The sequence below is a fragment of the Podarcis gaigeae genome (assembly GCF_964106915.1).
Source record: "Podarcis gaigeae genome assembly, chromosome: 7".
Classification (NCBI taxonomy): Eukaryota; Metazoa; Chordata; class Lepidosauria; order Squamata; family Lacertidae; genus Podarcis; species Podarcis gaigeae.
Window position 1 is genome coordinate 14,234,633 of NC_139683.1, and position 13,417 is coordinate 14,248,049.

The following is a 13,417-nucleotide window of genomic DNA, read 5'->3' on the forward strand; positions in this document are numbered from 1 at the left end:
GGGTCATTTTGTAGCCCAACCAGTGCCAGATTTACATATAAGCTAAACAAGCTATAGCTTAGGGCCCCACTCCCTTGGGGGCTCCCAAAAAATTTAAAGGGGAAAAAAACACCTGGATGTACATTTCCAAAATATAAGATAAAAACCAAATAAAATAAAACCTACATACAGCAACAGTGGCAAATGGCTTTAGATACCTATTAGGTCCATAAATTACCATACAGCATATATTAAACACAAAAAAACAGTGACAATTTGTTGTTGACGAAGGACAGCTGGACATATAAAGGGCCCCATTACCTTCAGTAGCTTAGGGCCTCATCAAACCTCAATCCGGCTATGCTTAATTCATACTACAGTGGTACCTTGGGTTAAGCACTTAATTCATTCCAGAGGTCTGTTCTTAACCTGAAACTGTTCTTAACCTGAAGCACCATTTTAGCTAATGGGGCCTCCTGCTGCTGCTGCGCCGCCGCTGCACGATTTATGTTCTCATCCTGAAACAAAGTTCTTAACCCGAGGTAATATTTCTGGGTTAGCGGAGTCTGTAACCTGAAGCTTATGTAACCTGAAGCGTATGTAACTAGAGGTACCAATGTAATTTTTTTGTAATACAGTCATACCTCGAGTTACAGACGCTTGAGGCTGCGTTTTTTCGGGTTACGGACCGCTGAAACCCGGAAATACCGGAACGGGTTACTTCCAGGTTTCGGCGGTCACACATGCGCAGAAACACTAAATTGCGCTTTGCGCATGCGCAGAAGCGCCAAATCGCAACCCATGCATGCGTAGACATGGGTTGCAAATGCTGCGGGTTGCAAACGTGCATCCCGCATGGATCCTGTTCACAACCCGAGAGTCCACTGTAGTTTTATTTTTTTTAGAACAATATTTATTAAAGTTTCAAAAAAGATTACAAAAATAAGAACAGAGAGAAAAAAGAAACAAAAGATACAAAATACAGAAAAATAAAAACAATTAAAAACGAATCAATTTTTCCATGTCTTATCTTTCATTTACTTGTTTCCCTGACCTCCTCACACCTCCCTTTTTTGTATTCCAGTTCAGTTAGTTAATTCAGCAAATCCTTTCCCTCTTTGTTTTTATCTTAATCCTTTGTCTTAATATATTACAACTTTACATTTCACCTGTTAACAATCCATTTTTTACATACTCCTTTGTAACGTTACTGCTAAAACCACTTAGCTTCATTCCAACATCATTCTAACATTCATTAATTTTGCAATATTTCTGTAAATAGTTTTTAATTTTTTTCCAATCTTCTTCCACCGACTCTTTTCTCTGGTCTCGGATTCTGCCAGTCATTTCTGCCAGTTCCATACAGTCCATTGTAGTTTTATAGGGAAGTATAATCAACAAATAATCCCAGACGATGCACTGCACTGACCAAGGCTCCAGCCTACCTGCCATTTTGGCAGGTAGCTAGAGTCTGGCCAATGCAGCGCTTGGCTTCATTGAGCGTGTCATGGCTTGACCCCACCCCTGTCAGGTGCTGCCTGATGTTCACACCCTGCTGGGCTTCAGGGTCCAAGGCTTAGGCCCCAGACTCCGCACCTAACAGAACCATTGGTTATACTTACTGCAACAACGTATACTCTGATGAGAACTTTCACCGAGTGGTTGGGAGGGATGCCCTGCAAGATTCTTGGCTGGCCTCCGTCTCCTGAGCAGCCATCTTCTGGACTTTTGTATATGCAGAAACAGCCCTGTTAATACACAGCATGGATATAGATCATTCCTAGTGCCAAACCAAAATCAGCAGATGCAGCTATAGTACCATGCTTGCAGTGGGTTTTTGTTGTTGTTGTTTATTTTACAAATGCATTCAGCTCTTATCTTAAAAAAAGATTACATGCTATTACAGTGATACCTTGGTTCTCAAATGCCTTGGTACTCAAACAACTTGGAACCCAAACACTGCAAACCTGGAAGTAAGTCTTCCTGTTTGCGAACTTTTTTCAGAAGCTGAACCTGTTCTGTGTTGAGTGCCACGCTTCCGTTTTGAGTGCCACAGTTCTGCTTTGAGTGTTATGCTGAGGTCCGTCAGTTTTTGCTATTTATTTTGTGTTTTGGTTTTTGCAGCTTTGTTTGTTTGTTTTTGTGACTGTGTGGAACCCAATTCAGCTACTGATTGATTGTGTGACTGCAGTACACTGTTTATTGCTTTCATTTTATGGATCAATGGTCTCATTAGATAGTAAAATTCATGTTAAATTGCTGTTTTAGGTGTTGTTTTTAGAAGTATGGAACAGATCAATCCATTTCGCATTACTTTCTATGGGAAAGCATGCCTTGGTTTTGGAACACTTTGGTTTTGGAACGGACTTCTGGAACGGATTAAGTTTGAGAACCAAGGTACCACTGTACTCCCAAGAGTTTTGGGGAGACCCCTATTCCTCTCCCAGAACTACCATTTCCAGACTTCCCTGAGAGGAGGGAAGGGTGATTAAACACCTCTGGTAGTTGTGGCTCTGTGAGGGAAATAGGGGTTGCTTAACATCTCTGAGCACCCTTAACAAACTAAAGCTCCCAGGATTCTTTGGGTGGTAAGCTATGACTATTTAAAGTGGCATAATGGTGTTTTAAATGTATTGTGTGAATGTGGCCTGAATACATTGCCACAGCTCGGTTCTTTTGGCGTTGACAGATTAAGGTGTAATAAGAATCTTAATTTTTAACATTTCAATTAAGTGATCTGAAGACAACAGCCCGAGGGTTGTTCTGAAATTGCGAATAACTCTATTTTCATGAGTTAATTGAATTTATGATAGAGGTACTGAAAGCTTGTCCTCTTTTTAGATTTAGGACAGGGAATCCCCGTGGTTTTTCAATCAATGAAGAATCACAGGTTCTGCCCCCAAAAAAGTGTGTTTAGTTTGTTTAATCTACTATGTATGGCATACTCTGTGCACTGCTCCACAAATGCTAGCAAACTTAAATATTACCAAGTAAAAATGAATTTCTGTGCAACGTGGATTTCTTTATTTCCACGCGGTACTTTTCACAATACCTTAAACTTCCCTACGATCCTGTCCTCATAGTCGCTGTGATCTTCATCAGTGGACTTGCCTCGGAAGAGTTCAAACGTTTTCACCCAGTCTTCAAAGTTGTTAAATTCACTCTCCAAATCTCCATCGTAGATCTTTGGAAGAGATCAACCAACATCCAGAATTTCACAATTGAAAAAACAGTGGGAGCAGTTTCAAAACAAAAAATTAAGTAAAACGAGCAGGAGCAGGAAACTGGGAAAATATGAGAGTTGAGCACCTAGGATTTGTGCTAATTCTCCCAAATTAGCAGGAAGGTAAAGGTAAAGGGACTCCTGACCATTAGGCCCAGTCGTGACCGACTCTGGGGTTGCGGCGCTCATCTCGCTTTATTGGCCGAGGGAGCCGGCGTACAGCGAACCAGAGCAGAACGCCATTCACCTTCCTGCCGGAGTGATACCTATTTATCTACTTGCACTTTGACGTGCTTTTGAACTGCTAGGTTGGCAGGAGCAGGGACCGAGCAATGGGAGCTCACCTCGTTGTGGGGATTCGAAACCGCCAACCTACCAATTGGCAAGTCCTAGGCTCTGTGGTTTAACCCACAGCACCACCAGCGTCCCAAATAACCCGAATTTCCAAAAATGAATGAACTTTACCTCCAGCGTTGCTAGATTAGGAGGGGCCTCCTTCACTTTCTTCTTGAGCAACTTGTCTTTCTTCTTTCTGTCTGGCTCGTCTTCAATGCTCAGTGCTACGTGGCCAGAGGTCTGTTTCGCTACAGAGATTAAATGGAACAGGTTTGGTTTTGTCTTGTTTACCATTACAAATGACTGCATCGAAAGATGAACCTGAAGACTGCCACCACTTCAAGTGTGTTTGCAGCTGAAGCACAAGCCTATTGTTTGTTTATTGTAGCAAATAAATAAATAGTAGCAGCAACGCTATGATGATAGAACTAAGGTTGGAAGAGGATGTCTCTCCTGGGAACGGTAACAACTGAATTCCCTTTCTTTTTTAAAAAGAATATTATTATCAGCTACATGCATGTCTTACATTTAAAAATCACATTTTCCCCACCCCAAAAGAAGCCTGGGAACCATAGTTTGCCCCTCAGAGCTACAGTTCCCAGCGTCCTTAACAAAGTATATGTCAGGCTTCGGGGAACCAGCTTCCTCCTCCGTGGCAGTAAACAAAAGATCAAAAGAAAGGAACGTCTTACCAGTTAGAATCTTTAATAATTACAGTGAGAGAACAAAAAACACGTCTCCTAGAAATGGCGGTGCTCCCAATTAAGGGTTACACCCCCTTCTGTTCCCATTAATCTACGTCACTCCTATGTCTTGTCACCTGAGCTTGTACCCTCTGTGCTTTCTGTTCTGCCACTTTCTGAGCTCCCTGTGACTTTGGAGAAGGGGGATGAATGCTGTCCAGAGACTGTGAATCTGTTAACCCTCTCTCTTCCAGTGTTTCTTCTCCTAGCTGTTCCCCATCCAGTACTTCCCAGCTTCTGCCTTCTGAACTATGTCCCTCTGCAAACCACTGCTCCAAATCTATACTGTCCTCCTGCTCCTGAGAAGATTCAGGATCTGAATCAGGAGCAGGGAGAGGGGGAAGCTCCCACCATTCCTCCTCAGCGCAGCCCACCTCAGCACGGTCCCTGACAGTACAGCTCCCAGGATTCTTTGGGGATGATGGTGGACATGCTTTAAATCAATGGCATGTATTCTATCCCATCTCTTACACAGGTTTCCCAGTTAACTCCCATTCAAGCTACTAGTCAGGTCCCCCCATTTTTCTTCAGCTTCAGCAGATCAGGTTCTCACTGGAGCAATGATGATCACATCCTTTATATTCTCCCTATTTGTTTTCCTACTTTTTATTTATTTATTTTAAAAGCTATTTTTATTTAACAAGATTGAATAAGTTGTTTACACAAGATATACATTAACATCACAGACAGAATCAAGTGTAAAAAAAGAAGAAAGCTTAAAATAAAGCCAGGAAGTTTGAAAATATAAATTCTAAAATAAAATTGCATATTAAAATACATGTCAAATTTGCAGACTTGCTTAAAAATGAAAGGTTTTTATCGAGAACCCAAAACCAATGGGGTCTGCCAGTTATCAAGGAACAGGGAGTTCCATATTGCTGGTGGTGTCACTATTAATTATATCAATATGTTTTTTTATCCACTGTGCCTAACTTCAGGCTTAGCAAATTGTTTCCCATCCCTTGGCATCAGCATCGAAATTTTTATGATGCAACATCAAATTAGTTGGCACTGGCCCTGCATAAGACTAAAGCAGCATTTCAGAGGTTTGGGGTCCACACCAGTGTAAAATGCCTATGTGCCTCAACTGTACTTTCTTTTTTTATTTTATTTTTAAAGATAATGCAGGTGGGATCCTTTATCCTGATTCCCACCCACCAGGTTCATCAGAACGGAAGGGAAAAAACCTGAAGCCCACTAGCAGCTGAATCGAAGAATTCTCTTTAAGGTGACAGGCAAAGTTATTTTGGACACGGATACAGCAATCAGAAAAAAAAGGACTCCTTGCCGGCCTATCAAGATGTTTCAATCATGCGGAGATGCAAATTGCCTACGTAATTAGATTTCTGGCAAGCTCTGCTACACCAGTGAGTTAATGATTGAAATTCCATTCACCTGCAGTTCTCGGGCCAGCAATAAATTAGGTCAAATCTACGCCGCACTCGTGGAGTTAAGTTTAAGAACAGGCAAACAGGCAAACAAATAATTAAGGGTCAGACGCATTTATAAAATACAGGGTATGCCAAGAGCCAAGATATTAGCTGCCAGATCTCCAGCAAAGCCTCCCCTGAAATATTTTGGCTTTATTTGACTCTTGGTGTATCTGTGCTTAGGGCTAAGCTAGATGTCCTAGCAACAGCGTGAATTGTTATATAAACAGCAGCCAAGTAGGGGCTCAGCAGAACTGGAACCACAGGAGGTGAACAAGCTAGAATCATAGAGCTGAAAGGGATCTAAGGGTCATCTAGTCCAACCCCCTACAATTCAAGGATGTCAGCAAAAGCATCCATGACAGATGGCCATCCAACCTCTGCTTAGAAACCTCCAAGGAAGGATCCCCACAGCGGGCGGGATGGTATACACACAGTAAAAGTTAAAAGGACGCAGGTGGCGCTGTGGTCTAAACCACTGAGCCTCTTGGGCTTGCCAATCAGAAGGTTGGCGGTTCGAATCCCTGTGATGAGGTGTGATCCTGTTGCTCTGTCCCAGCTCCTGCCAACCTAGCAGTTTGAAGGCTTGACAACCATATGTCAGGAGTGCTCTGATGGTGTTTCCTGCTTGGCAGGGGGTTGGACTTGATGGCCCTTGTGGTCTCTTCCAACTCTATGATTCTATGAAAGCACACCAGTACAAGTAGATAAATAGGTACCACTGCGACGGGAAGGTAAACGGCATTTCCGTGCGCTATGGTTTCCGTCACGGTATTCCGTTGCACCAGAAGCAGTTTAGTCATGCTGGCCACATGACCTGAAAAGCTGTTTGTGGCAGTGGCAGAGGAAGCCACTCGGGTGCCTGGGGCGGTGCGCCCAGGGGTGGTGCGAGCTGCCCATAGGGGCAGTGCGCACCACAGGGCCTCTGGAGTCTGCCTGCTTCCTCCCACTCAACCACTCTACAGCTGGGGGGAAGGCAGCGGGTGGACCATTTGGGCATGAGAGACACGTGGCTCAGGCGTGCTGCAGGCCCCACAGTGAGTGCCGCCCAGCATTTTGTCACTTCCCTTAGTGGTGACACCCAGGGCAACCCACCCCCACCGCACCCCCTTCCTCCGCCCCTGGTCTGTGGACAGACACCGGCTCCCTCAGCCTGAATGTGAGATGAGTGCCGCAACCCTATAGTCACCTTTGACTGGACTTAACCGTCCGTGGTCCTTTACCTTACACACAAGGTGAAAACGTGCGCAAGACTTCAGGTGTTTGTCTGGGCTGCATTGCACAAAACACCAGACTGAGCTCATAATGCCTCAGAGATAGATAGATAGATAGATAGATAGATAGATAGATAGATATAGATAGAAGATGATGATAGATAGATAGATAGATAGAGATGATAGATGATAGATGATAGATATAGATAGATGATAGATAGATAGATAGATGATAGATAGAAGGATAGATAGATGATAGATAGATATAGATAGATAGATAGATAGATAGATAGATAGATATAGATATAGATAGATATAGATAGATAGATAGATAGATAGATAGATAGATAGATAGATGATAGATAGATAGATGATAGATAGATAGATGATAGATAGATAGATAGATAGATAGATGATAGATAGATAGATAGATAGATCTATCTCTATCTATCTATGGCTCAGATCAGCTGTTGCCACAAGCAGAACTCTGAACTCCGCTCCACTAAGTGAAGGAAAGGAGGCGATTTTTCATTATTCTTCCCTCACCCATCAGCTGCCAGTCCTGGATGAAAATGTGCTCTGAACAGTTGCCGGATCCTCTGGCACAGTGGGGAGGTGGTACAGAAAACTGCAGGAGTTAGGAGGATATCAGCAAAATTGCCTTTCCCCCTTCCTAGCTGGAGCCTCTGCTGGACCGAAAGCTTTTCTGCATACAGAAAGAGCCCTTTTGTTCCCACAAGGGATGCTGAGTATCTGGGCCATTCGCAAACAGTAAGATGAAATCAAACTGTGCAGCTTTCATCATGAACCAAGAAAGAGAAAGAAAAATGCAAATGTAGATACTCACCGTTTCCTGGCTTTCCATCACTGAAATCGAGCACTTTTGCCTTTCAAAATAAAATAAGAGTTGCTTTTTTAAAAAAAACAACAACAGGTAGACAGAAACTTGCATAACTGGAACAATAAGGAGCAAGCCACTTTAGTTACAGCTCTGCTTTAATATCTTGACTCTTGTTAAAGTAGAAATCAATTTGCTTCCCTCCTTTGTAGAAGAGAAAGATTGCACCCCTCATTTTCATGTTCCAGATTTTTTGTTTTTTAGATTTCCCCCTGGAGATTCATAGTTAGTGATACTGAAATACTCTCAATGCAAAAAGTAAAAGAATCCCGTGGCACATCAACGGCTATTATCAGATTTATTGTGGCCTATTTTGTTGGCCACAGACAGTTTCACCCAGCCCATAAAGTGTTGTCCTCAGTGGTTAGATACATTTATGTGTGCCTGTGCGCACACATGTACATCCATGCATGCTTAGCACACATAGGCCAAAGCATCATGAGACATACATTCTGTGACATCTCTGGGGCGGGGGGGGGGGGAGGAATGCATTCAACACCATACTTTTACACAGATGAGTCACAAACTGTACTCCTTGCATGCACAGGGGTCCCAGAGTCCCTACCTTTTGTCCTTTTTGTACAGAGGCGTAATACTTTGACCACCAATCAATAACATTTTCAGCCGATTCGTCAGCTATTGTCCTCTTTTTCCTCTTGGTGGAGCGTCTAGTTGATTTCCTTGAGCTCTGGAAAGGAAGAAAAAGTTGGAGTTACAAAGAAGGCAGGAGGAAAGCATGGACCTGCAGATCCATTTCAACTTGATGATAAATGGTGGCGTTGGAGAGACATATCTGCATCAAAAGATCAAACACGGATGTTTCCACACACAATGCTTTTGGTCCACATGGATTGAACACTTCGGTAATGAAAAGCTCGTTGAGGAGGTGCTCACTTTGCAATGTTGTTCTGGGACAACTGGGGTGGGGGGAAGGATTAGGTCCTACTGCCACCTGAAGATCAGAGACCGGCCATCTCTGGTTTACAAAGGGGGCCCAAAGGCAACAGTAAAGGTAAAGGTAAAGGGACCCCTGACCATTAGGTCCAGTCGTGACCAACTCTGGGGTTGCAGTGCTCATCTGGCTTTATTGGCCAGCTTCCGGATCATGTGGCCAGCATGACTAAGCCGCTTCTGGTGAACCAGAGCAGCGTACAGAAATGCTGTTTAGTTTCCCGCCAGAGTAGTGCCTATTTATCTACTTGCACTGGCGTGCTTTTGTACTGCTAGGTTGGCAGAAGCTGGGACAGAGCAACTGGAGCTCACCCCATCACAGGGATTCAAACCACCAACCTTCTGATTGGCAAGCCCTAGGCTCTGTGGTTTAACCCAGAGTGCCACCCGTGTCCCAAAGGTGACAGTAAGCTCTTGTTATTCAGTTCAAAGTATTTAGGTTAAATGCTGCAGGCTTTTCAGAGCTGGAACAGGGTGGCTTAGACAGTGAATGAATGAATTAATTTATTACGGTCATAGACCAGAAAAAACAACAACGATAGTTTACAAGGGGAGTAATGGTGTCAATTAAAAATTGTAAAATTATACATAAAAGCAATACACATATGCACACACACACACACACACACACACGCACACACGCACACACGCACTACAATGTATGTATAGACTTAAAAAATGAGGGGGCTTGTCCAGGGTTCAAGTCTTTTACTTTTTTACAGCTAATGCCCTCCGCTTGATCGCAGCCGCAGAAAATTTGGCCACTTTCAGTGTTACTTCAGGGTTTTTATCTCCTAGTAGGATTTTCAGCCGCTGAGATTCAGATCGACCTGGAAATTTCTGAACGATAGGGGAAATAAACAGTGACCTGATATCCCCATAGAGGTCGCAGTGTAGCAACACATGTGAAGCCGTTTCCACCTCTTTCAGACCACATGGGCAGACTCGTTCAGCATAGGGTTTGCCCACGTATCTGCCCTTTAGTAAGGCAGATGGCAGTACATCAAATCTGGTAAGGGTAAACGCCCGCCTGTATTTTGCGATTTGTAAATCCAGCAAATATGGTGTTAGATTGAACCCTTTTCCATAATCTTGGATGGCTGGATATTTATCTATCTTGCTCATATGGTCCTGAAGCTCTACATCTCCTATTCGCTGGCTCACCATCCTTTTAGCCTTTTCAAAACCTGAGGCTATAAGTTCTTGTGGGGAAAGCCCCAGGCCCTTCAATTTTTCATAGAGCAACAATCTCCATTTAGACTGGAACGGGTCTAATAGAGTCAATGGAGCCACTCCCACTGGGAAAAATATGAGTTTTAGCCAGAAGTGAATCTTCAGGATCCATATCCTGGCATTGATAGGGAGTTGACCTACCTCCAGCCTAATGGCTGTGTTGGAAACACAGGTAGGTAACCCTAGTAGGGAGCGGTAAAATTTAGTTTGTACAGATTCCAGGGACTTGAGTTTTTGACAATTAAATATCTGGGTGCCGTACATCAGTTGTGGAAGTATTTTTGCGACAAAGACCTGGGAGGCAGCAGGAACATATTGACCTCCTTTTCTATAGAAGAATCTTATGATAGCTCTGGAAGATCTTTGCGCATTTGCAATGGAATTCTTAATCTGATGGCACCAGGATCCCTTCTCATCAAAGATTATTCCAAGATATCTAAAGGATGTTACTTGCTCAATAGGTTGGTTATTAATTTTCCATTTATGTCGGAGTTTTCTCTTGGAGAACATAATTTTTGATTTAGTGTAATTTATTATTAGGTGTTCAGCTTCGCAATACTCTGTAAGAGCTCGTAAAAGTTTTCTTAGACCCACACAAGAGAAGGAAATAAGTGCCGCATCATCTGCGTACAAAAGGACTGGGATTGGTATATTATTTAGGTTTGGGGGATGAGTACTTGCATCCTCCATCTTTCTGACTAAGGAGTTTATGTAGAAATTAAATAGAATAGGGGCAAGAACACAGCCTTGCTTGACACCATGGAAACTTTGGATTTCCTTTGATAGGTTCCCATAACGGTCACATCTAACATGGATCCGAGTATTTTCATGTAGTCTACGGATAAGAAGCAAAAGACGTCTGTCGATGTTTGTGGCACTTAATTTTTCCCAAAGTCTGTGCCGGGGTATCAAATCGAAAGCTGATTTGAAATCTATAAAGGCTACATAAAGGGAGCCTCCTTTCTTTGAGGTGTATTTCTCCACTAGATGTTGCAATACCAGTCCTTGGTCTAAAGTTGATCTATGTGCCCTGAAACCAGCCTGGGCTTCCTTAAGGATGTGCTCCCATTCCAGCCAGTCCGCAAACTTTTCACGTAAGTGAGTTGCGTAAAGTTTGCTAATAATGCTTAAGAGACTGATTGGTCTGTAATTGGCTGGATCAAGTTTACAGCCTTTCTTGAATATGGGAACGATGATTGCCAATCCCCAGTCCTCTGGTATTATTGCTGTTTGATCTATGCTGGTGAATAGGGTGGCAAGGACTGGGGCCCACCAGTCAATATTGGCTTTGAGAAGCTCAGGGGAGATATTATCTGCTCCCGGGGCTTTTCTGTATTTGAGTGCCTGAATAAGCCTCCTGACCTCTGCAACCGACACCGGAGGCCACTCATCACCTACCGCACACTGTGTTAGTGGCTGTGTCAAAGGCAGAGCTGAATATAATGATTGGAAAAATGCCTCCCAAGTCCCTGCAGGTATAGTATATTCCACTTCTGAGGAGGTAGATCGCACTCCATTCGCTACCATTCTCCAGAAGGTGGCCGAGTCTCTCTCTCTGGATGCATCTATTAGGCATTTCCATTCTCTTTTCTGTGCCAGGAGTTTTTTGTTTTTAATCAGGATTTTATAATTTCGTTTATCTTCAAACCAGACCGTGGGGAGTTGGGGTAAATTGGCAGATCTATAACTCTTGTATTTTTTCAGTAAGTTTAGCTTCATGTCCTGGCATTCTTGATCAAACCAGGGTTTGGAGTTTTTATATACTGAGGATTGCCTATTTGACCTGTTCCTTTTTTCCTTCAGGGAATCTTGAAGGAGTGAAATTAACTCCTGAAATAAATTTATTTTTAATTCATGGCTTGAGGAAGTTATAAGGTTATCTCTCTTAGTGAGGAATTCCTTTGAGCATAGCCTACTTGAAATTTCCTTATGCAGTTCATCTGTCCATCTAATACGAGAATATCTGAGCTCCAAAGCTGTAGGGCTCGAATATTCGATTTTCTCAGCGCAGGATAAATCCTTTCCCGCAACTACAAGTGCACTTAATGGCAGATGGTCACTGTCTAAGCGCTCCTCCACTTTGCATTCCAGAACTTTGTTTTGAAGATCATACGACACGATTATATAATCAATTGTGGAGGCGCCATTGTTAGATATAAATGTGAATTCTCCGACCTTCTCCCCCTCAGTACGGCCATTCAGTATAACCAAGTCCAACTTATTGACCAAGTGTAATAGGCATAAGCCAGCATAATTACAGCCTTTATCCTTTGAGATTCTAGCTGGTATTGAGTGGGCTTCCTCTATAATGGGGGCTGTTTCATGGAAATGGGCATACAAAGCCTCATCAGATTGTCCAGTTCTGGCATTTAGGTCGCCAGCCACCACTACAGAGGCATCAGGAAATTGATTTGATAGTTTGTCAAGATACTGTTCTAACTGAGCCCAGGTATTTCTTATCAGTCTTTTCTCTCTTTGTGGGGGTAGGTATACGTTAATCAGCAGCAAGCTGTGGGTTCTCCACTGTACCTGCACAGCTGTGGCCAGATGGTCTAGTGGGTCTAGTTTTTTAAATATGGCCCTTAGCCTTGTTGAGATTAAAGTAACTAACCCACCTTTAACTCGCCCCCCTCTAGTAACAAGGTGGATTCTCCCTTGTTACAGGTACGAAGGGAGTGCTCTAATACTAGAGTTTCTGCTTGAACAGGGAGATGAACTAGATTTGACTTGATTTAATCTTTCTATTCTGCTTTTCCAACAACAAATGATGATCTCAAAGCGGCTCACAATAATCACAAGGTCCTCTTTCCAGAGGGGAGGAGTTGTGAGCGGGAGCAAGTTGCCGCGTCGGCGGGGGGGGGGGCGCGTATTCGGCCCCCTACGTCAGCTCTCCCCAGCTGCCGTGCCAAGCCCTTTCAGCTAGCCAACAGGGCTGGGCGTGTGGGCAGGGTTTAGCCGCATTTAAGCAGCCGTGGCAGCGCTGGGCCCCCATTCTTTTCCTGTTTTTCGATGGATCATCCGCCCTCCCTCCCTCTAGGTCATTTCTTTGCTTTTGCCCTTGCTATGGACTTTGGTCGGTTGCCTTGGTTGCCCAAGTGGCCTGGTAGGAATGTTTATCCAATTGGCAAATTGACACCAGCCTCTTGGTTTTCCGCCTACCTCGTAGCAAATTGCCACAACTTTCTGGTATTGGCGGTTAGGCATTGGAATATGTGTCGTGTGTTGGAGGGCAGGGTGTGGCCATCACCTAAAGGTAAAGGGACCCCTGACCATTAGGTCCAGTCGCGGACGACTTTGGGGTTGTGGCGCTCATCTCGCTTTACTGGCCGAGGGAGCCGGCGTACAGCTTCTGGGTCATGTGGCCAGCATGAGTAAGCTGCTTCTGGCGAACTAGAGCAGCGCACGGAAAC

General features: G+C 43.7%; 1 protein-coding gene across 2 annotated transcripts in view; it reads right to left on the reverse strand.

Moving 5' to 3' along the window:
• FER1L6 (fer-1 like family member 6) overlaps positions 1-13,417 on the reverse strand; it is a 122,028-nt gene that overhangs the window by 22,437 nt on the left and 86,174 nt on the right. For both annotated transcript variants that reach the window (XM_083748950.1, XM_083748949.1), the window contains exons 27-31: positions 8,389-8,511; positions 7,773-7,812; positions 3,668-3,786; positions 3,032-3,163; positions 1,602-1,727 (exon numbers count right to left, since the gene is read on the reverse strand). In XM_083748950.1, the coding sequence (XP_083605076.1) occupies positions 1,602-1,727; positions 3,032-3,163; positions 3,668-3,786; positions 7,773-7,812; positions 8,389-8,511 (540 nt within the window). The remainder of the gene's footprint in view (positions 1-1,601; positions 1,728-3,031; positions 3,164-3,667; positions 3,787-7,772; positions 7,813-8,388; positions 8,512-13,417) is intronic.